This window comes from Podarcis raffonei, chromosome W, assembly GCF_027172205.1.
Source record: "Podarcis raffonei isolate rPodRaf1 chromosome W, rPodRaf1.pri, whole genome shotgun sequence".
Classification (NCBI taxonomy): Eukaryota; Metazoa; Chordata; class Lepidosauria; order Squamata; family Lacertidae; genus Podarcis; species Podarcis raffonei.
This window is the reverse complement of record NC_070620.1, coordinates 1863632-1884497: the sequence shown is the minus strand read 5'-3', so window position 1 is coordinate 1884497 and position 20866 is coordinate 1863632. Positions and strand designations below refer to the sequence as shown.

At 45.3% G+C, this 20866-nt stretch overlaps 1 protein-coding gene across 2 annotated transcripts in view; it reads left to right on the top strand.

Moving 5' to 3' along the window:
• Positions 1-19779, top strand: part of LOC128406072 (ras-related GTP-binding protein A-like) — a 61543-nt gene extending 41764 nt beyond the window's left edge. For both annotated transcript variants that reach the window (XM_053373121.1, XM_053373122.1), the window contains 6 exons: positions 9680-9902; positions 11882-11977; positions 16015-16137; positions 17419-17510; positions 18699-18814; positions 19547-19779. In XM_053373121.1, the coding sequence (XP_053229096.1) occupies positions 9680-9902; positions 11882-11977; positions 16015-16137; positions 17419-17510; positions 18699-18814; positions 19547-19644 (748 nt within the window). In that variant the 3' untranslated portion in view covers positions 19645-19779. The remainder of the gene's footprint in view (positions 1-9679; positions 9903-11881; positions 11978-16014; positions 16138-17418; positions 17511-18698; positions 18815-19546) is intronic.
• Positions 19780-20866: the final 1087 nt, after the last annotated feature.

The window sequence follows — 20866 nt, the reverse complement described above, 5'->3', positions numbered from 1 at the left end:
AGATGTTAAAAAGCATCGGGGAGAGAATCGCACCCTGAGGCACTCCACACACCAAGGAGTGGCGCGATGACAATTCCCCCCCAAGTGCCACCCTCTGTCCCCGACCAGAGAGAAACGAGCGCAGCCATTGGAGGACTGTGCCCTGGATCCCCACGTCGGCAAGGCGGTGGTCTAGGAGTTCGTGATCGACCATGTCGAAGGCTGCTGACAGGTCTAGAAGAATCAGCAGCCCTGACCCGCCTCGATCCAGCTGCCTGCGGAGATCATCTGTTAGGGCGACCAGAGCCGTCTCGGTCCCATGACCAGCGCGGAAGCCGGACTGGAATGGATCGAGAGCCGATGTTTCATCCAGAAACCTACCAAGCTGTTCAGCAACCGCTCTCTCAATCACCTTACCCAGGAATGGGAGATTCGAAACCGGGCCGTAATTGGACAGATCTAAGGGATCTAATGATGTTTTCTTTAAGAGCGGATGCACCACTGCCTCCTTCAGTTCCCCAGGGAATATCCCGGTGCCAAGGGACAAATTGATGATATCCCCCAGGGGGGCCCGCACCTCATCTGGACACGCTCTAATCAGCCATGACGGGCACGGGTCAAGAGGACAGGTGGTGGGCTTTCCAGCTTGGAGGAGTCTGTCCACATCGGCTGGAGATATCCGGTCAAAGTGGTCCAATACTGGACCCGAGGACAGTCGAGGGGCCTCCAGTTCATTATTGTGTCCAAATTCAAATATGCAGATTTGAAGGAGGTCTTCAGTGAAAGGGAGGCAGACAAAGTGCCCCCCCCACAGGCCCTTTGACTGTTAGGAGAACCAGAACTTACAGGGTTAAGAGGTTCTGAGTGACGTCTCACATTCTGAGGCGTGGCTATGTACACAGAGGGGAGTGTTTCTCTGTGTGTTTTTTCTCTTTCGGTTTTGACCGAGAAGCAGAGATGATGTCTGGTTTTTCTCCGGGCTGATGTACGATGTTATTCTACTCATTAAAGACTGTTGGAGATAAGAGAAAAGCCTGCGTGCAGTCTGATTTATTACCCACACAAGCAGCAGTTTCCCCCGCTGTGTAAACTCTGCTACAAAGGCCAAAGAGGCTGGGAAGAGATTATTACCGGCACGGACAGCAGAGTGACGCAACTAAGAAGAGTGCCGGACGCCATTGGGCTGCATAGGTTATGGGGAGTCAGCCAAGCTTTGGAAGCTGTTGCTGAGATGTGCCTGCGTGTGGGAGAAGCCAGCTGAGGAGAAGCTGGAGCCAGTTGGAGCTGTGCCTAACGTTTGAGGCAGAGAGGAGCTCGCTGGGAAGGATCTGCTCTTCAGAACCGGCTGCTGTTACGTGAGTAGGCTCAGCCCCGGGGGAGAAGGAAAATGGCTCAGCTTAAGCTGCCATGTCAGAAACTGACTAGCCATAATTGGCTGCAGTGGAGTTTTCAAGCAGAGTTTTGGCTAGTTGGGGAGCAGCTGTGGGACGTTGTTCAGCGCCCACTGAAGGCTACTGGGAACGCAGAGACTGAAAGAGCTGCAGAGCAAAGCGAAGTTGAGAAGCGTGTGCTTGCTTTTTTGGCAGAGAATGTGGATGCACATCTGGTGCCGGTTGTCCTGGATGCTGAGAGGCCTGAGGCTGCTTGGCTAGCACTCCGTGAAGCTTGTGAAGCTGGGGTGGGAAGCAAGGGCCAAGATGGGGCTGCATCCGAAGGGGAGAGGCAAGATGGCGCCGGCCACATTCTTGAGAGCCGTCACACAGCTGGGAAGAGCTGTGAGCCCTCACGGGGGGGCGAAGGGACTGTTGCTGTTGCTGGCAATGCTGAGTCTGGGGGCTGTTTGGATGCTGCAACGTGTCTGTGTGAGGAGCCAGGAGAGAGGCCAAGTGTTGGGAGCCCTTTACCCACCAGAGGGGGTGCAGGAAAACGTCCTGGGAGCCCCGTGAGTAGTGGGGGGGCAGTGAGCAGTGAAAGCTCAGAGACGCCTCTGAAAGCTCCAAAAGTTGCCAAGAGCTGTTTACGTCGTGAGCCTGGGAAGCTGCAAAGAGCTAAAGGCTTCAAGGCCGGCCACCTGCAGCAAGGAGAGATAAGAGCTATGGAGTTGTGTGGGAACGCTGAGATAAGTCCAGTCTCCAAGGCAACTGAGAGAGTTGCATCTATGGAAGCTGTGAAGGTCGTGGGCAAGTCTTCCTGCCGGGGGGAGTCTGTTGCCGTGACAACCAGAGAAGACATCTGCAGAGGCTCCAAGGATGGGGGCAGTGAGAAGATTGGACAGAGACAGATCAGATGGTCCCAGGAGTTCGCCAAGTTTTTCTTCGAGATCCGATACGTGCCGGGAGAGGAAAACGTAAGGGCAGATGCTCTCTCCCGGAAACCGGAGTACATGGAAGGAGAGGGGCCACCAGAGACCAGGCACGTGTTCCCCGAGGACCGGTGTGTGTGTGTGGGAGCATTGGTTGGGAAACGAGAACTGGCGGGGCTCACCAGAGATGATGAGTTTGCTCAGGCGAAAATCAGGGATGGAAGGGAAGTCAATGGAGGGTTCAAGGAAAAGGAAGGGCTATTGTACTATAAGGGGGCGCTGTATGTACCGGGGGAGACTTTGAGGGGGAAGGTACTTAAACAACTCCACGACAACCCACCAGCTGGGCACTTTGGACAGCACAAGACCATGTTACTTGTCACCAGGCAGTTCTGGTGGCCAAAGGTGAGGGAAGACGTAAGAGAATATGTACGGGGGTGCGACCGATGCCAGAGGGCAAAGGGGGAAAGGGCTGCCCCTGCGGGGTTACTGGAACCCTTACCCACACCGGAAAGGCCCTGGGAGGTGGTGTCCATTGATTTTATGACAGATCTGCCCAAGTCAAGGGGAAAGACAGCGGTCATAGTAGTAGTCGATTTACTGACAAAAATGTGCCATTTCGTAGCGTGCTCACATGCAGCAACGGCAGAGGAGACAGCCAGACTGTTTGTGGATCACATTTTCAGACTGCATGGGGCTCCATTGAGGGTAATCTCGGATCGCGGGAAACAATTTACTTCCCGGTTCTGGCGGAAACTCATGAGCTTGCTACAGGTCGAGGTGAGCTTCTCGACAGCGATGCACCCGGATACCAACGGACAAGCCGAAAGAGCGAACGGCATACTCCAGCAGTACCTACGTTGCTATGTCAGCGAGAGACAGAACGATTGGGTAGAGAAATTAGCTTTGGCTGAATTTGTTACGAAAAAGCAGCAATGCAGAAGCTAGCTCCAGATGGCTGGAATGGTAAACAGGAAACTGATGTTATTGGATTGTACCGTGGGAACCAGGGACAGTCTGTTCAGAGCTCTGAGCACCGGATGTTAGCTCAGAGTGACACATGACCCTGTACTGGAAGTACATGGGTGGAGTTTATTCTCTCTCTGCAGTTGGAATCAGAGTGTACAGACATGTTTTCTCTGTACTGGTGAAAGACAGGAATAAAGACATGTAAATATATTTCTGTCTGTCTCTTTCCCCCTCCCTGGGAGAGGAGGGGGAGGAATGGTGTGTTCTTCTTTCACGTTGGGAAGAATCGCCGAGGGAGACCTCCCTTGATCCTGCCGGGAGTCGCTGGCAGGGGAGGTCAATAAGGATTCAAGCCGGGCACCTAGAGGGTGGCCAAATTCCTCTGGACTAAGAGCTGGGACTGGCTCTGGTGGCTTGAAATCCTACATCTGGTAGCAGATCGATGGATATCTGATCTATGAGAATCTGCATGAGAGGTGAGAGGTCGATGAATCGTTGCCATCCTCTGCACCTAAGGAGATGAAAGAAAGCGTCTGCCTGCAGCCAAAAGCTGAACAGACAGCTGGACACCGAAAGGCAACGGAGCTAAAAAGGTAGGCTGCATTTTGGGCAAAAGAGAGTGAACACAGAAAGGATTATTCTCTGTTCACGAAAGAGCTGCATTTTAAGAAAAACAGCTCTGAAAGAAAGGCTGGCATACCAGGAATTCCTGTGGTTAGATAAGGAATCCCGTCCTGAGCAGGTTGCTAGGCAACGTCCGCCAGCACTTGTAAAGTTACTGAGTGGCTCAAAAAGAGCCTGGGAAGTCGAAAGTATTTTGATATCTGCGCAGAATGTGCAAGGATTTTGAAAACAGCCCAAAGGTTTGCCTGCCAGTGAAACAGTAAACACCCAGAAGAGAACTTTTGGTTTTTACTGACTAGAAAGTGAAAGCTGGCTTGAGAGAGAAAGCACAGACTTGAATTCAAAATGGATTCCAAGAAGGCGGGAGGGTTGCCCTATCCCCCTCCCCTGACAAATGACAATTATTCATCTTGGTCTATAAAGATGAAGGCCCTGCTGCAGAATCAGAGGGTTTTTGACGTGATTGAGAACCCCATCCCAGCAGCACCAACCCGAGGTTGGGAGTCACAGAATCTGAAAGCCAGAACGGCTATAATTCTGTGTGTGTCAGATGACCAATTGGTGCATATTCAGGGTTTGGAATATGCACGGGAAATTTGGGAAATGCTGCGTAGAACACATCAGAGGGATGCTGGTTCTTCAGCGTTGCTGTATTTTGAGAAGCTGACCAATCTGAGGCTTGCGCCTGATGGAGATGTTCAAGCGCACCTGACGGAGATGAAATATCTGCGCCAGCAGATGGTGGAACGCAATTTCCGTCTGCAGGAGGAAGTGTTTTGCTTCATGATGATCAACAGCCTAAATCGGACTTACGAAACGGTTGCCAGTCAGCTTGGTTCCCTCCCGGCTCAAGATTTGACCGCGGAAAGGGTGACTGCCGTCGTGTTGAATGAACATGACAGACTTGCTGCACTGGAAGAAAAGGACAGGGGGAGGGAGGAACGGAGTTCTAATTCCCCCGCAGATGAAGCTACTGGAGAGAAAGCTCTAGCTTTGAACGCTGTCCGATGTTACAATTGTGGACAGGCTGGGCATCTTCAGCGGAACTGCAAGAAGCCACGTCAGCCAAAAGGAGCGAAGGGCCGCTCAGCAAAGCCTGAGGCGTCAGGCAAAGGTCACACCAAGACTTCGGTGAAACCTGGAAAAGCTTTGATGGCGAAAGGAACCACGCCAGATGTTGGGAACTTGTTTGTTGTCGAGGTGAGCTTCTCGACAGCGATGCACCCGGATACCAACGGACAAGCCGAAAGAGCGAACGGCATACTCCAGCAGTACCTACGTTGCTATGTCAGCGAGAGACAGAACGATTGGGTAGAGAAATTAGCTTTGGCTGAATTTGCGTACAATAACGCTGAACACGTGTCCACGGGAATGAGCCCTTTCATGGCCAATTACGGGTGTCACCCCAGGGCATTCCCGGGGCGGGGGGAGGAAGGATGGAGCGTACCTGCGGCTGAGCAATTTGTGGAGGAAATGGAGGCCTTACACCAGCAACTCAGGCTGAACTTAGAGTGGGCCAAGGAAGTTTACAAGAGGCAGGTGGACAGGCACCGTCGGGAGGGGCAGGCTATATGGGTGGGAGACAGGGTGTGGTTGTCATCCCAAGGGTTGCCCCTAAAGGGAGGGTGCAAGAAGTTGCAGCCTAGGCGGCTTGGGCCTTTTGAGGTAATGCAGCAGGTGAACCCAGTGGCATTTAAACTAAAGTTGCCTGACAGCATGAAGATACATCCGGTGTTCCACAGGTCCCTACTTTCACCGTACAGGGAGGGGCGGGAATTCCCGGGACGGGAGGGAGGGGTTACCACCCACCCGCGGGTTGAGGAGACGGAACACTGTAACGAAGCCACGGAAATACTCGATTCAAGGTGCCGAGGTTGCCAGGTAGAGTACTTGGTAGCCTGGGAGGGGGAACCCAGGTCAGAAAACACGTGGGTCCCGGCTGAATCAATCACAGACGAGTATCTGGTGGAAGAATTCCACAGTTTGTTCCCGGATAAGCCCAAACCATTAGCTAGATTTTCGGAGGAAGAATTTGGACCCACAGATGACGAAGGGGACTTTGTGGGTTTTCCTGCCTCCGAAGAGGAGGGAGAGGAGGTGTCCGAGGGAGAAGAATCAGACTGGGAAGTTCAACCAGCGGGAAGAGATCCCAGCGGATGGGAGGCTGGTTTTGAATCCTCAGAAGAGGTTGATAGCTCGTTCAGGGGATTCCCCGAATCGTCGGCCGAGGAGAAAGAGGAGGTTGTGTCGGAAAATGGCGCCGGGGGTGGGAGGGGTCCTGAGGAGGAGGTGGATGTCAGGGAACTGCCAGCGATTGAGACAGCCACGGGTGAGTGGCTGTCCGGACAGAAAAGATTCACTTAGGGAACCCAGCCAGGTGTGAGCACCGGCTTACGCAGTAGCAACCCCTAGAACCATTACACTACTCCATTCAGGTCTCCCATTAAAATCAATTTGTAATCCATATAATGCATGAGTTTTAAGTCCAGATTCTTAAAGAATTCCACTTTGCCATCATTTGGTGCATAAATTCCCAGCAAAAGAAATTTATCGCCTTGTGCCGTAATTTCAACTGCAATGTACCTCCCTTCCTCATCTTTAAACAATTTGGGGTTCCATTTTTCTTTAACATAAAAAACCACGCCTCTTTTTTCACTTGGTCAGATGAAATAAATTCCTGCCCAAGTTTCTTATTTTGAAGAATTTTTCTATGAAGTCTTATAACATGTGTTTCTTGTAAACAAATTATATCCAAATTCTGTCTTGCCAGTACATGATAAACTTGGTTCCTCTTAAAACGTGAATTTAGACCATTCACATTCCAGGAGTAGATTTTCAATGACATCCTGATTTTTTAGGGGCCCACTGCCCCTGCCCCTGATGGAGAATTTTCCAGTCCGAGCTCTTTTGCGTTTTTCTCCAAAAATCTTTCTTTCTCTCAGACAGTTGTTATTCTTTGTTTCCTTCCTTGAAATTTAAAAGATAGTCCTTCCGGGAACTCCCACCTGAAGAAAATGTTCTTTCTTCTTAGGGCACTGGCCAAATCCGTATAATTATTTCTCAGGGCCAAAAAGTATGTCGGGATATCTTTAAACAGAATTATTCCCTTCCCATCTATCTTTAAACTTTTTTTATAATGGTGGCCTAAAATAATGTCTCTGCTCTTTAGTTTTAAAAATCACCATACAGTCATGTGTGATCTTAGTATCTTTTTTAGGTCCAAATCTGTAGGCCTTGTCTATCCAGGAATTTAATTCTTCTTTTGAGAGGCCCCAGTACGCTGCAAATTCTTCAATTAACCAATCCTTCAAATTATCCCACTCTTTCTGGGGTACGCCCCTCAATCTCAGATTACATTCCTTCTGTTTTAGCTGCAGGGACGCAATTGAAATTTGAGATTGTCGCTGATTTTCCTCTAAGTAAGGAATTTTCACAGTTTCCAAATGCGCCAGTCTTGACTCATGTGCTGATACATCTGAATTAACTTGCGTCAAATCTTGTCTTAATTGAGCAAAGTCACTTTTTAATTCCTGTATAGACTTTTGATTTCCTCTTACTTCTGTTTTAATTTCCTGAAGCAATTGCGACACAGACTCCTCAAAAGTTGATGACTCCTTGCTTTGGTTCTTGTTTTCTCCTTGCTTTGGTTCTTGTTTTCTCTGTCCTCTCTCCTTTTTCTCCCCCATCCATAACTTGCAGTTCTTTTGTTCAAGGTCAGTCTCAAACACAAAGGGGAGATAAGGAGACAGACAGTTTCTCTTCTCAAGTCTCTCCACCAGTCTTAATATGCCAGTCAACAGTCTCTCTAACTTGTAATCCTTTCTTATTTCCCCAGAAGTTAATAACACAGTCACAATTTACAATTTATATCTGGGGGTAGAGGTACTGTTTAAAAGAGAAAGGGAGAAGAAAAACCTTTGAGTTCGGGCAGCTGCAGTTACTTTTTTTTTGCCCCAAGTAGGAAAATGAAAGTTGAAAGTGTCCTTTTCTTTACGACGTCACAATGGAGTCTAGTCTTCCCGACTGAGAAGTCCGCTTCCACAAAGAAAATACCTCGTAAATCCAAACTATCTGCAAGGATTAAAACACTCTGAAAAGTATCTCCCCCCTGCTAGCAGGAGGAATACAAAGGTTAACTTGAAAGTCTTTAGAAAGTCATAAATTTTAGATCATGCCTTCGGCTAATGTAGCTGTTTTGTCTCTTAATCAGAGGAAGGGACTGAACTCCGTTGTTTTTTTAAGCCCCTGTCCGTTCCAAATGAATGTCCAAATTTTTAATTTATTACTCACTCTTTTCCAATCAAAGTTACTTGGAGAAATTGGCCGCTCACGATCGCCGGACTCGGAGCTTCATGCGATGAAGGAAGCGAGTCTGTTCCCAAGTGCCTCCGTCTCCAAACCCATCCGCTCTCGGAGCCCTTATCAAGAGGTTACCGGGGGGTGAGGGAGTCACTCCAGGCTCCATAGGAATACCAAGTCCTCGGAATGCTCAATCCGAGGTTTTTAAGGGGTACCGTGTCACTCTAGCGGTTTCCCCAACCTTCAAAGCACCGGTGCTCTTTCCAGCGAAAGAGCTCACCCTTCCAGCAGAACAGGCAGCCAACACGGAAGTCAGGGACAATACTTTTTGAAAACATCAAATCCTTTTTTTGCAGAAAGGTTCAGCCTTGCCGGCACCCTCTGAATAGGGACAATACTTTTTGAAATCAAAAAATCCTTTTTTTTTTCCACAGAAAGGTTCAGCCTTGCCGTTATCCTCCTAATATTGACAATCAGAGAAAGGTTTCCTTTTGGGAATAATAAAAATCCATTTTTTTTAACGGAAAGATTCAGCCTTGCTGGCATCCTCTTCATGTTCACAACATAGGCTTCATTTATTTACTCTTATTTTTTACCACTCTATCCCAAATTTCCCTTTTCCTTCTCCTCTTAGATTGAAAGACATCATTATGACATTAGGTTGAGGTTTCATAAGTGAGCCATTTCCAGCTGGTTTTAATAGACAAAATTGCATCAAATGGCCTCAATTTCATCACCATTTGCTTACCAGTGTGGGAAACTGGTAATGAAATGGCATGAAATTGCATTAGTCGCTTCCCCAGCATGGAAAATCGATAAATAATAATAATAATAATAATAATAATAATAATAATAATAATAATAATAGTTTTATTTGTATCCCGCTCTCCCCGGCTGAGACCGGTGAAACCCGTTTTTAATTGGCATAGAATTGAAATTTGAAACTGTTTTTTTAACTGGGATAAAATTGACTTTCTCAGGCAGGACACCTTCAGCAGCCAGCAGGACAGCATTGCCCACCTCCTTTCCCAGAATGCTTTCCTGGAAAGGCACCCTGGCCCAACTCTTTCCCCAGAATGCTTTGCTGGAGAGGCAAAAAAAAAAAAAAAAATCTTATTTTTTTTAAGAAAAGAAAGGTTCAGCCTTGCTGGCACTGTCTTAATGACAACTGGAGGAAAGTTTCCTTTTCAGAACAATTAAAAAAAAAAACTTTATTTGCAGAATATTGACACCCGGAGGAAGATTTCCTTTTTTTTGCAATAATAAAAATCCCTTTTTCACCGAAAGGTTTGGCCCTGCCAGCACCATATGGACAACTAGTAAGATAGTCAGAAGAAGAAGCGCAGCAGCGAGAGGAAGGTATAAATGATAAATTATCACCCGGTTTTTTGACTTGACACACCTCCTTTCCCAGAAGCCTTTGTGGGAGATGCCTGCCTTGCAGCAGGTCTGTCTGGATGACCCCTGAGGGTCCCTAAATTGATTTCTATCCCCTGGTTTCCTCAGCCAGGATACCTTCATGGAGAACTACTTCACCAGCCAGAGGGACAACATCTTCCGCAATGTCGAGGTCCTGATTTACGTCTTCGACGTCGAGAGTCGGGAGCTGGAGAAGGACATGCACTACTACCAGTCGTGCCTGGAGGCCATCTTGCAAAACTCACCTGACGCCAAGGTCTTCTGCCTGGTCCACAAGATGGACTTGGTCCAGGAGGATCAGCGTGACCTGGTGAGCGAAAGGGGACCCTGGGGGGGGGGGAGGGGGCCTTTAATTCTTCCAAAGGTTGTCAGTATCAGAATAGAGTTGTTGTTGTTGTTATCATTATTATTATTATGGGAGCCGCCCCGAGCGGGCGCCCAAATGGGCAGGATATAAAGAATAAATTATTATTATTATTATTATTATTATTATTATTATTATTATTATTACTACTACTACTACTACTACTACTACTACTACTACTACTACTGTGTTCGGAGCCACGGGGTATTATTATTAGGGATAGGTATAGGAGTTAGAGATAGCGATAGGGTTATTATTATTATTATGGTTAGGGATAGGAACAGGGATTAGGGATAGGGTGATGATGATGATGTTGGGAGCAGCCCAGAGTGGCTGGGGAAACCCAGCTGGATGGATGGGTTATTATTATTAGTGATAGGGATAGGGGTTTGAGACTAAGGTTATCGGTCTTAGGAGGATTGCCAGCGTTTTAGGGTTCCGGAAAGGAGACCTGCCTCCAATTAGCCATATTGAGAGGGTGCCAGTGAGGCTGAACCTTTCTGTAAAAAAGAAGGATTTAAATCAAGTCTTACTGACTCGTGATTTAAATTGTAATTTCAATCAATTCAATTGAAATCAAATCCACCCTCAATAATAATAGTAGTAGTAGTGGTATTATTATTATAATGCTATTATTTATACACTGCCCATCTGGGCGGCTCCCAACATAATAATAATAATAATCCTATCCCTTTCTCTAACCCCTATCCCTAACCCTAATATTGATAATAATAATAATGATAATAATAATTTATTTATACCCCACCCATCTGGTTTCCCCAGCCACTCTGTGTGGCTCCCAACAGAATAATAATAATAACCCTATCCGTATTCCTAACTCTTATAACTATTTCAGCAAGGCTGAACCTTTCCGTAAAAGGAAGGATTTTCGGATTCCAAAAGGAAACCTCCCTCCAATTGTCTGTATTAAGAGGGTGTGGGAAGGGGGGGGTCGGCTTCCCGAGAGCCAGGAAGCACTCTGCACTTACTCAGAGGCGCTTAGGTTCCTGGGGGGAATATTGCGCTGGGGAAGGACTGGAGTTGCAACCCTCCAAATACTACTACTACTACTACTACTACTACTACTACTACTACTTATTAGACTATTGTCACTCTAGCCAACTTCCCTAATCATGATAATAATAATTATTATAATTATCCTGTTATCACTGTGGCCAACTTCCCTGATGATGATGATAATAATAATAATACTATTATTATTATGGGCAGGGTACAAATAATAAATTATTATTATTATTATTATTATTATTATTATTATTATTATTATATCACGATTATCACTTTCATGATCAGTTTTCCATAATGGGGAACCAATTGATGCCATTTCATGCAATTTCAGTACTGATTTTCTGTACTGGTGAGCAAATGGTGAAGAATTTGAGGCCATTTCATGCAATTTCATGCATTAAACTGGTTTGAAATGGCTGGCTTCTTAAACCTCAACCTATTGTCCGAATTACGTCTTTCTAAGAGGGATGGGGAATTGGGGATAGAGGTAAAAATAAGAGCAAATAAATGAAACCAAGATTGTCACTATGAAGAGGGTGCCAGCAGGGCTGAACCTTTGTGTAAAACGGGATTTTATTATTCCGAAAAGTATTGACTGTATTGAGGCGATGCCAGCAAGGCTAAACCTTCCTGTAAAAAGGGATTTTATTATTCCAGAAAGGAAACCTTCCTCTGCTTGCCAATATTAAGAGGATACAGGCAAGGCTGAACCTGTAAAAAGGGGGTTTTATTATTCCAAAAATCATTGTCCCTATTGAGAGGAGGCCAGCAAGGCTGAACCTTCCTGTAAATAAATGGTTTAAATCAAGTCTGATGGGCGAGGGATTTAAATGGGGAAGGGGCTCTGCGATCATCTAGTCCAACCCGCTGCCAGAACGGATTTTTTTCTCCTGCAGATTTTCAAGGAGAGGGAAGAGGATTTGAAGCGGCTCTCGCGCCCGCTGGAGTGCACCTGCTTCCGGACCTCCATCTGGGACGAAACTCTCTACAAGGTGCGCCGAAAATCTTTCCTTTTCTTTCTTTTTTTGCCCATACAGTCGTACCTTGGTTCCCGAACGCCCTCAAACTTGGACCTTTCAATTATTCAATTCAATTGAATAACACAATTTCGTTCAATTTCATTCAACTTAATTCTGCATACTGATGAACACCCAGCCCAAACCCCCTGATGATCTCTCCCAGTGGCTTCATATAGATATTAAAAAGCATGGGGGAGAGGACGGAACCCTGAGGCACCCCACAAGTGAGAACCCAGGGGTCTGAACACTCATCCCCCAACACCACTTTCTGGACACAGCCCAGGAGAAAGGAGTGGAGCCCGCAGCTCCCAGCCCCTCTAGACGGTCCAGAAGGATGTTATGGTCGATGGTGTCAAAGGCCGCTGTGAGAGCCAGCAGAACTAGGAAACAGCTCTCACCTTTGTCCCTAGCCCGCCGGAGATCATCGACCAGCGTGACCAAGGCAGTTTCAGTCCCATGGTGAGGCCTGAATCCCGATTGGAAGGGATCCAAATGGTCCGTTTCCTCCAGGCGTGCTTGGAGTTATTCAGCAACCACCCGCTCAATCACCTTGCCCAAGAATGGAAGATTTGAAACTGGGCGATAGTTGGCCATATTGGCTGGGTCTAAAGACATTTTTTAAAGAAGCGGTTTAATGACCGCCTCTTTCAGTGGGTCTGGGAAGGCTCCCTCGCAGAGGGAAGTATTCACCACCCCACGGAGCCCATTGCCCAGCCCTTCCCATCTTGCTTTTATCAGCCAGGATGGACAAGGATCAAGAAGACAGGTGGTTGGTTTCACTTGTCCAAGCAGCCTGTCCACATCCTCGGAGGTAACAGATTGAAATTGATCCCATATAACATGACTAGACAGGACTCGTAACACTCTCTCGCCCTGGCCCTGCTCCCACGGTGGAGTCTACCTCCTTCTGAATCTGAGCGACTTTATCTGCGAAAAACTTTGCAAAAGCATTGCAGGAGATCTTGGGGTCCCTACCAGGCCCCGATGACAAAGGTGGTTCCGATAGATTATGAACCACCTGAAAGAGTCTCCTGCTGCTGTTTTCTGCAGATGCAATAGAAGCGGCAAAGAAGGTCCTCTTCGCCGTTGCCATCGCTACTTGGTAGGCTCGACCTTGAGCTCTAACCCGTGTCCGGTCTGAGTCAGAGTGAGTTTTTTGCCACCAACGCTCTAGCCGTCTCAGCGATTGTTTCATCACCCTCAGCTCCGGGGAAAACCACGGGGCTGTTCGGGCTCCATGCAATCGGAGAGGGTGCTTCGGAGCCAGACAGTCAATAGTCCTGGTTAACTCCGTATTCCAGCGAGTCACCAGGGAATCAGCTGAAAGGCCATCAGCATGGGATAAAACATCCCCTACCACTCTCTGGAAGCCAATTGGATCCATTAAGTGGCGGGGGCGGACCATCCGAATCGGTCCCACCTCCCTGCAGAGGGGAAGGGTCGCGAAGTCCAGTTGCACCAGGAAGTGATCTGACCATGGCACTTCTTTTGTTTCGCTTTTACTTAGTGTCAGATCACCAACATCCATAGAGATAAACACCAGGTCCAACCTATGGGTTGGGCCAGACTTATTCAGGGACAGCCCCATGGAGGCCATGCTTTCCACGAAGTCCCAAGCGGCCCCTTGTAAGGTCGTGTCGGCATGGATGTTAAAATCCCCCAGGACAACCGAACTAGGTGTCTCCAGGAGAACATCCACCACGACCTGAAGCAGCTTGGGCAGGGGATCCTTGGTGCAGCGGGGAGGTCAGTACACCAAAAGAAAGCCTGTAATGCCCCTATTGCCCAACTTCCAGAACATGCACTCAGAGAACTGGGTCTTCCCAATAGGATGCCTGGTGCAAACTAATGACTTCCTAAAAATCACTGCAACCCCCCTTCCCCGCCCACAAGGCCTGGGTTGCTGTGCGTAAGAGAAACCTGGTGGACAAGCAGCGGCAAGGACAGGCCCATCTGCTTCATCCAACCAAGTCTCTGTCACACATGCCAGGTCAAGTCCTCCATCCACAATCAGGTCGTGGATGGCAGTGGTCTTATTCATCATTGACCTGGCATTGCACAGCAGCACCTTCAGGTCATGTGGGTATCCCTTGCTGATTCTAGTATCCGTCCGTTCAGGACCAGACCCGGAGGCAGGGATAGTCCTCAGACAACGACTAAACCTGCCTTCTCTGTAATGACATGGTCTGGTCTTAGCGTAGCTCCTCCTTCTGCCAGTGATCACTGAGATCGGGTGTTCTGGTGCTTCTGCTCCTGCAGAACCTGCCCCAGCCATTCTGTTGGCTGAGGCCCACTCCCAGGCAGCCCTGACCCTTTCCCCTTAAAAAGCAAAATACAAACTTTACAGTGGCCAAACAAAATAGTAAAAGCAAAACAAGCCAAAAACAATTATACTAAAATTAAACTAATCCCCACCCCACTCAACATTTATTCCACCCCAAAATAAAATAAAATACATAAATAAAAGCCACCGTTCACAGTGGTACAACAAAGTAAAAACATGTTTAAAACATTTAAAAATATGTAAAAACATTTTTGACATTTGCTGCAGCAGTAGCAGCAACACCAGTGTCCTGAGGCTGGAGCCTCTTAAAGCTGTGGCGGTGGTGAGTGTGGTGGTGACTGTTAGAATCCAGCATGAACTGTTAGAATCCAGCACTAGAAACTAGAAACTTGTCAAAAATGTATAACTTGCTGCTGAAATGGAATACACAAGATGAAACGGTTAAATCAAGTATGATTAAATGGGCTCAGGACATTGGTCATAACATTTTGTTTGCTGATTGGGAAAAGTTGTGGACCACCGGGATGAAATTTACAGCATGTAATGCCTTAAGAGAAAATATTATGAAAATGATCTATAGGTGGTACATAACCCCAGTCAAGCTTGCAAAGATTTACCATTTGCCTGATAATAAATGTTGGAAATGTAAGGAAAAGGAAGGTTCATTCTTTCACCTCTGGTGGACGTGCCCGAAGATTAAGGCATTCTGGGAAATGATCTATAATGAACTGCAAAAGGTATTTAAATATACCTTCCCTAAGAAACCAGAGGCCTTCCTCTTGGGTATTGTCGGCCAAGGGGTGTTAAAGAAGGATATAACCTTTTTTATGTATGCTACAACAGCAGCAAGAATACTTATTGCAAAGTACTGGAAGACACAAGATCTACCCACTCTGGAAGAATGGCAGATGAAGGTGATTGACTACATGGGCCTGGCAGAGATGACGAGCAGAATCCGAAACCAGGGAAGAGAAGCAGCGGAAGAAGAATGGAAAAAATTTAAGGACTATTTAAAGAAATATTACAATATTAATGAAAGTTAGAATGATGTTGGATTAGAAAGTAAACGGTTACTATTAGTAACGGTTAAGACAAGGAGAATAAGGAGGATTAAATTAAAATAAAATAAGGGAAGATTTGCTGATTAATTGATTAGAATCTGGAATACAGAAAAGGGAGGCATGAGGAAGTCGGGGAAGTAAGGTAAAAGAAATTAAGATATGAAATTGTACTTGTTTTTTTTTTCTTTATTTTTGTCTGTGTTTTTGTTTGTTTATGTATTTGTTGTGTTTATTGTATTGTTATGTTATGTTTTTGTGGTTATAAAAAATTCCTTAATAAAAATATTATTTAAAAAAAAGAGTGTGGGCCCTGCCCCCTAGGCCCGGTGGAATTGGCCTGCAGGGAGGGAGCAGCCTTCCCCAGCACTCACAATGGCAGCAGCAGCAGTCAAAATGGATTTTATTAGGAGCTCCCTGCGCTTTGGTTTTCGTGCGGACTTCCGGAACAGACTCTGTTCAACTTGCCAACGTGTGACTCATTTTTTCAAAGGAAAAAAACACGCTTTAATTCAAGTGAATTCAGTTTAGTTTAATTTCATAACACCAATTCATACAATTTTGTTCGATGGAGTTTCATTTACTAGCACAAATTCGTTCAATTTCATTCGTTAATTCGATTTAATAACTCAAATTCATTCAATTTCGTTCAATTTTTCGCGGGGCAGGCGTGGTCCAGCATAGTCTACCAGCTGATCCCCAACGTTCAGGAACTAGAGACCAACCTGAGGAATTTTGCACAGATCATTGAAGCCGACGAGGTCCTTCTTTTCGAGCGGGCGACTTTCCTGGTAAGATTATTGTTGTTGTTGTTGTTAGGGATAGGAATAGGGATTAGGGATAGGGTTGTTGTTATTAATACTATTGGGGATAGGAATATGGATTAGGGATAGGGTGATGATGATGATGTTGGGAGCTGCCTAGAGTGGCTGGGGAAACCCAGCCAGATGGGCGGGGTATAAAGGATAAATAATAATAATAATAATAATAATAATAATAATAATAATAATAATAATAATTTATTAGAGATAGGGGTTAGAGATAGGGATAGGACTTAGGATTATTATTATTATTATTATTATTATTATTATTATTATTATTATTTTGGGAGCTGCCCAGAGTGGCTGGGGAAACCCAGCCAGATAGGCAGGGTATAAAGAATAAATTATTATTATTATTATTATTATTAGGGATAGGGTTGTTGGTATTATTATCATCAACATTATTTCTTATTATTAATAGTAACAAATAGTTAAATAAATGGTTTAAATTGCTATTAAGGAAATGCTTGTTTTTCTCCCAATAAAGTAAAACTTCATTTAAATCCTTTTTTACGGAAAGGTTCAGCCTTTTACGGAAAGGTTCACCCTCTTAATATCAACAATCAGAGGAGATCCTTAACTGACGAGCAATCTAAGCCGTGATTTAAATTGATTTGGTTCAAATCAAATCCACCCTGCTCTGAAAATGTATTATCCTGAAAATAAAACCTTCCTTCGCTTGTCGATATTAAAAGGCTGAACCTTTTCTGTAAAAAAAAAATACAGTATATAAATTTTTTTTTGCCTCTCCAGGAAAGCATTCTGGGAAAGGAGTTGGGCAATGATGTCAGCGAAGCTCAGATGCTGACAGGAGAAGAAGAAGCAGGCATAGTGAGAGAACAGTTAAAAGCCGAAGGCAGAGAGGAGGGGGAGAGCAGCTGCAATCTGAGCTCAGAACAAAGGGGAGGAGAAAAACAGGGCCAGAGTGACAGGCAGCTATGTGAGAGCTCCAATAGTGAGTCAGACGTTGGAATGCAGGAAGCATTCTCTCCCAAATCTCTTAGGCAAAAGATACTGGAAGAGAAGGTGGGGGCTTCTGTGCTGGGGAAGGGGAAAGAGCTCAGTCCGGGCAATTCCATCTTCTGGGGAGGAGGATGAGTAGAGGAGCTCCATCCTAGTTTGTTGTTTTAGCAATAAATCTGAAATAATTAACAGCCAGAGTCGTATTGTGTTTGTAGGAGAGACCAAGCCCATAACAAATGCTTTCTGTAGAAATAAAACTTGTTTATTTTGGTTTTCCCCTCCATGCAGGTGATTTCCCACTATCAGTGCAAACAGCAGCGCGATATCCACCGATTCGAGAAAATCAGCAATATCATCAAACAATTCAAACTGAGCTGCAGGTGAGAAATATGTTACTGTCTAAAGTTTAGACAGTTGTTTCGGGGGGGGGGGAATTCATAAATATAATTATTTATAAACTTAATTGATGACATCAAATATTATTTATAATTACAAGCCTAAAATTATAATCCTCAAATTTAAAATTCTTAAAATTCAAATTTTAAAATGATTTTTAAATTTAAAAATAAAATAAAATAAAATGAGGCGATAATGTTGTCGATTAACTGACAAGTCTAAAATGTAATTTTTTTATGATTCATATCTTATATTTATTTTAAAATGTGACAATTGAAATGATGAAAGATAAGTAGGAAAAAATACAAATGCTATGACGTAGAAAGGAAATATGGTAACCATGAGGCAGGAGGGAGGGTAGTTGATTAATTGACAAGTCTAAAATGTCAATTTAAACTTTTCCCCAAAATACAGTTCACAACATTGGCGATTGATCGATATTTCTAAGTTTAATACAGATTTAATGTAGTATTTATATTTGATTTATAAATTTAATACAGACTTAATATAATATTTATATTTGTTTTATAATTCAATTTATATTTACAAATTTGATATAATATTTATGCTTAATTTGCACTATTTATAAATTTAAAACAGATTTAATATTTATATTTATTTTATAATATTGATAAATTTGAAATCTAGTATAATATTTATATTTAATTCTATTTATAAATGTAAGGCAGGTTTAATATAATAATTTTATTTATTTTATAGTATAATTTATAAATTTGATATAAATCTAATAAAGTTATATTTAACTTATAAATTTGATAGATTTAATATTCTTATTTATTTTATAATATTTATAAAGTTGATATAAATACAATAATTATATTTTATTCTATGTATAAATCTAATGTAGATTTAATATAACATATATATTCATTGTATAATACAATTTGTAATAATAGATTTAATATATGTTTATTTTGTAATCTTTATCAATTTGATATCAATTTAACATATTTATAAATTTCATGCCGATTTAATAAAGTATTTATATTGTATTTATAATATTTATCAATTTGATGTGAAAATAACCTACTATTTATATTGAATTTATAACATTAAAATCCATATAAATATCAATTTGTAAAATCAAAACTGCAAATCTGAATCCTGGAACGGTCAAGCCGCGCTCATACATGTCCTCCCCACTCCCCCAGCAAACTGGCTGCCTCCTTCCAGAGCATGGAGGTGCGCAACTCGAATTTTGCCGCCTTCATAGACATCTTCACCTCCAACACCTACGTGATGGTTGTCATGTCCGACCCGTCCATACGTAAGTTGCAAAGTCTCGGGTTCAGTTCCTCTGCCAACCCAGTGGCGGGGAGTTCCGCGGGTGTGGGGATGGTGGGAAAGCGCTCTAATGCCGGGGGAATCCAGTGTCCTTCGCTTTCCTTTCCCCTTCCCTTCCCTTCCCTTCCCTTCCCTTCCCTTCCCTTCCCTTTCCCTTTCCCTTTCCCTTTCCCTTTCCCTTTCCCTTTCCCTTCTCCTTCCCTTCCCTTCCCTTCCCCCTTCTCCCCTTCCCCCCTTCCCTTCCCCGTTCTTGTCTCATTTCTCTTCCCTTCCCTTTTCCCTTTCCCTTTCCCTTCCCCGTCCCCATCCCCTTCCACTTTATCTTCCCTTCCGTTTCCCCTTTCCCTTTTTCCCTTTTCCCTTCCCCCTTCCTTCCCCCTTTCCTTTCCCCTTCCATACATAAGTTTGAAAGGGTAGAGGAAGCCTAGTGGTTGGAGCTCTCTCCATCCCTGCCTACCTGCTGCCCCGCCGGACTGCTCGGGGGCAGGGGAAGCAAAGGCTCAGGTTCGAATCCTCCACAAATCCAGCAGCGGGGAGTTCCATGGGTATCGGGAAGGTGAGAAAGCGGTCCAATGCCGAGGGAATCCAGTGGCAGGGAGTTCCACCAGTATGGGGAAATTTGGAATGAGCTCCTGCGAAAGGTCTGATGTTGGGGGATCCAGTGGCGGGGACTTCCGCAGGGAAGCTCACCCCTCATCTCTCTGCTTCCTTCCAGCTTCTGCCGCCACCCTGATCAACATCCGCAACGCCCGCAAGCACTTTGAGAAGCTGGAGAGGGTGGATGGGCCCAAGCACAGCCTGCTAATGCACTGAGCGGTGGTTTACCGACTGCTCCTGCCTGGGGAGGCTCGGCCGACGCAGAAAAGAGCGCAACCTCCGGGTCTGCCGCCTGCGGAAACGGCAATTAGATACAGAACATTATAAGATAATAAATGCACTTCCTGACGACTCGGCTGCAGTTTTTGTGGGTCGAAATGCCAGAGCTCCAACCACTAGGCAATGCTTCCCAGCCCCTCGCTCTAACTTCTAGGTGCTGCTTCCCAGTCAGCGGCTTTAACCATTAGCCACTGCTTCCCTGTCCAGGATTCTAACCACTAGGCACTGCTTCCCAGGCACTAGATGTTGGTAGCTGCTGTTTCCCGGTCACTAACCATTAGGCACTTGCTATAACCGCTAGATGCTACTTCTAAGTCACCGATTCTAACCACTAGGCGCTGCTTCCCAGCCCCTTGCTCTAAACACTAGACGATGCTTCCCAGCCCCTCGCTTGAACCACTAGGTGATGCTTACAAGTCATTAACCACTAGGCACTGCTTCCCAGGGAAAGGAAGGAGAAGGGAAGGGGAAAGGAAGGGGAAGGGTAGTGTTAATGGAGAAATTCGAAGGCTCCCTTGGACAAAAGCAAAGACACCAACCAGGATAATTGGAGCAAACAGCAGCCTGTAGGCTTGGTCTTTATTTAAGACTGTCGCGACAGGACTCCCACCCACAACAAGGTGAAGCAAGATGGAAGCCCAGAACCAAAGAAGCCCCCAATTTTTATTAGTTGCTAATCCCCCAAACTACACCCCTAAAACTACATCACAACTACATCAGTGATACATCACAAATAGGAGGGGTTGCGGGAGGAGTTTGTGGAGGTAACCTGAGCATCTCGTCACCTGGCTGGTCCCTCCTTTCCCCCTCCCCATGAGTACTTTCCAGGGGACAAAGGGAAGTGGCAGTTTCCTGCCCCCAGAGGGAAGAGCTGATCATTGTCCTTTGTTGTTCAGTCCAAGTTGAATCCACTCCCATATGCAGGTTCTTTGTGTCCTTGATGGTCTTCTGTCTAGAACCATTAAGGTTGGCATGCCAACCGGGCAGGGCTCCTGTGTACGTGTTGGTACGCTCAAGGGATTATGGCTGTCCTGGATCAAACCACCCCCCTTTGATAGTCCTTCCTTCATGGAGCAAAATAAAAGTGGTCCGGTGCAAATCCAATGTACGGTTGATTTACTATGAATTTATAACAGAAACCCGTTAGAAGTCAAAAGCA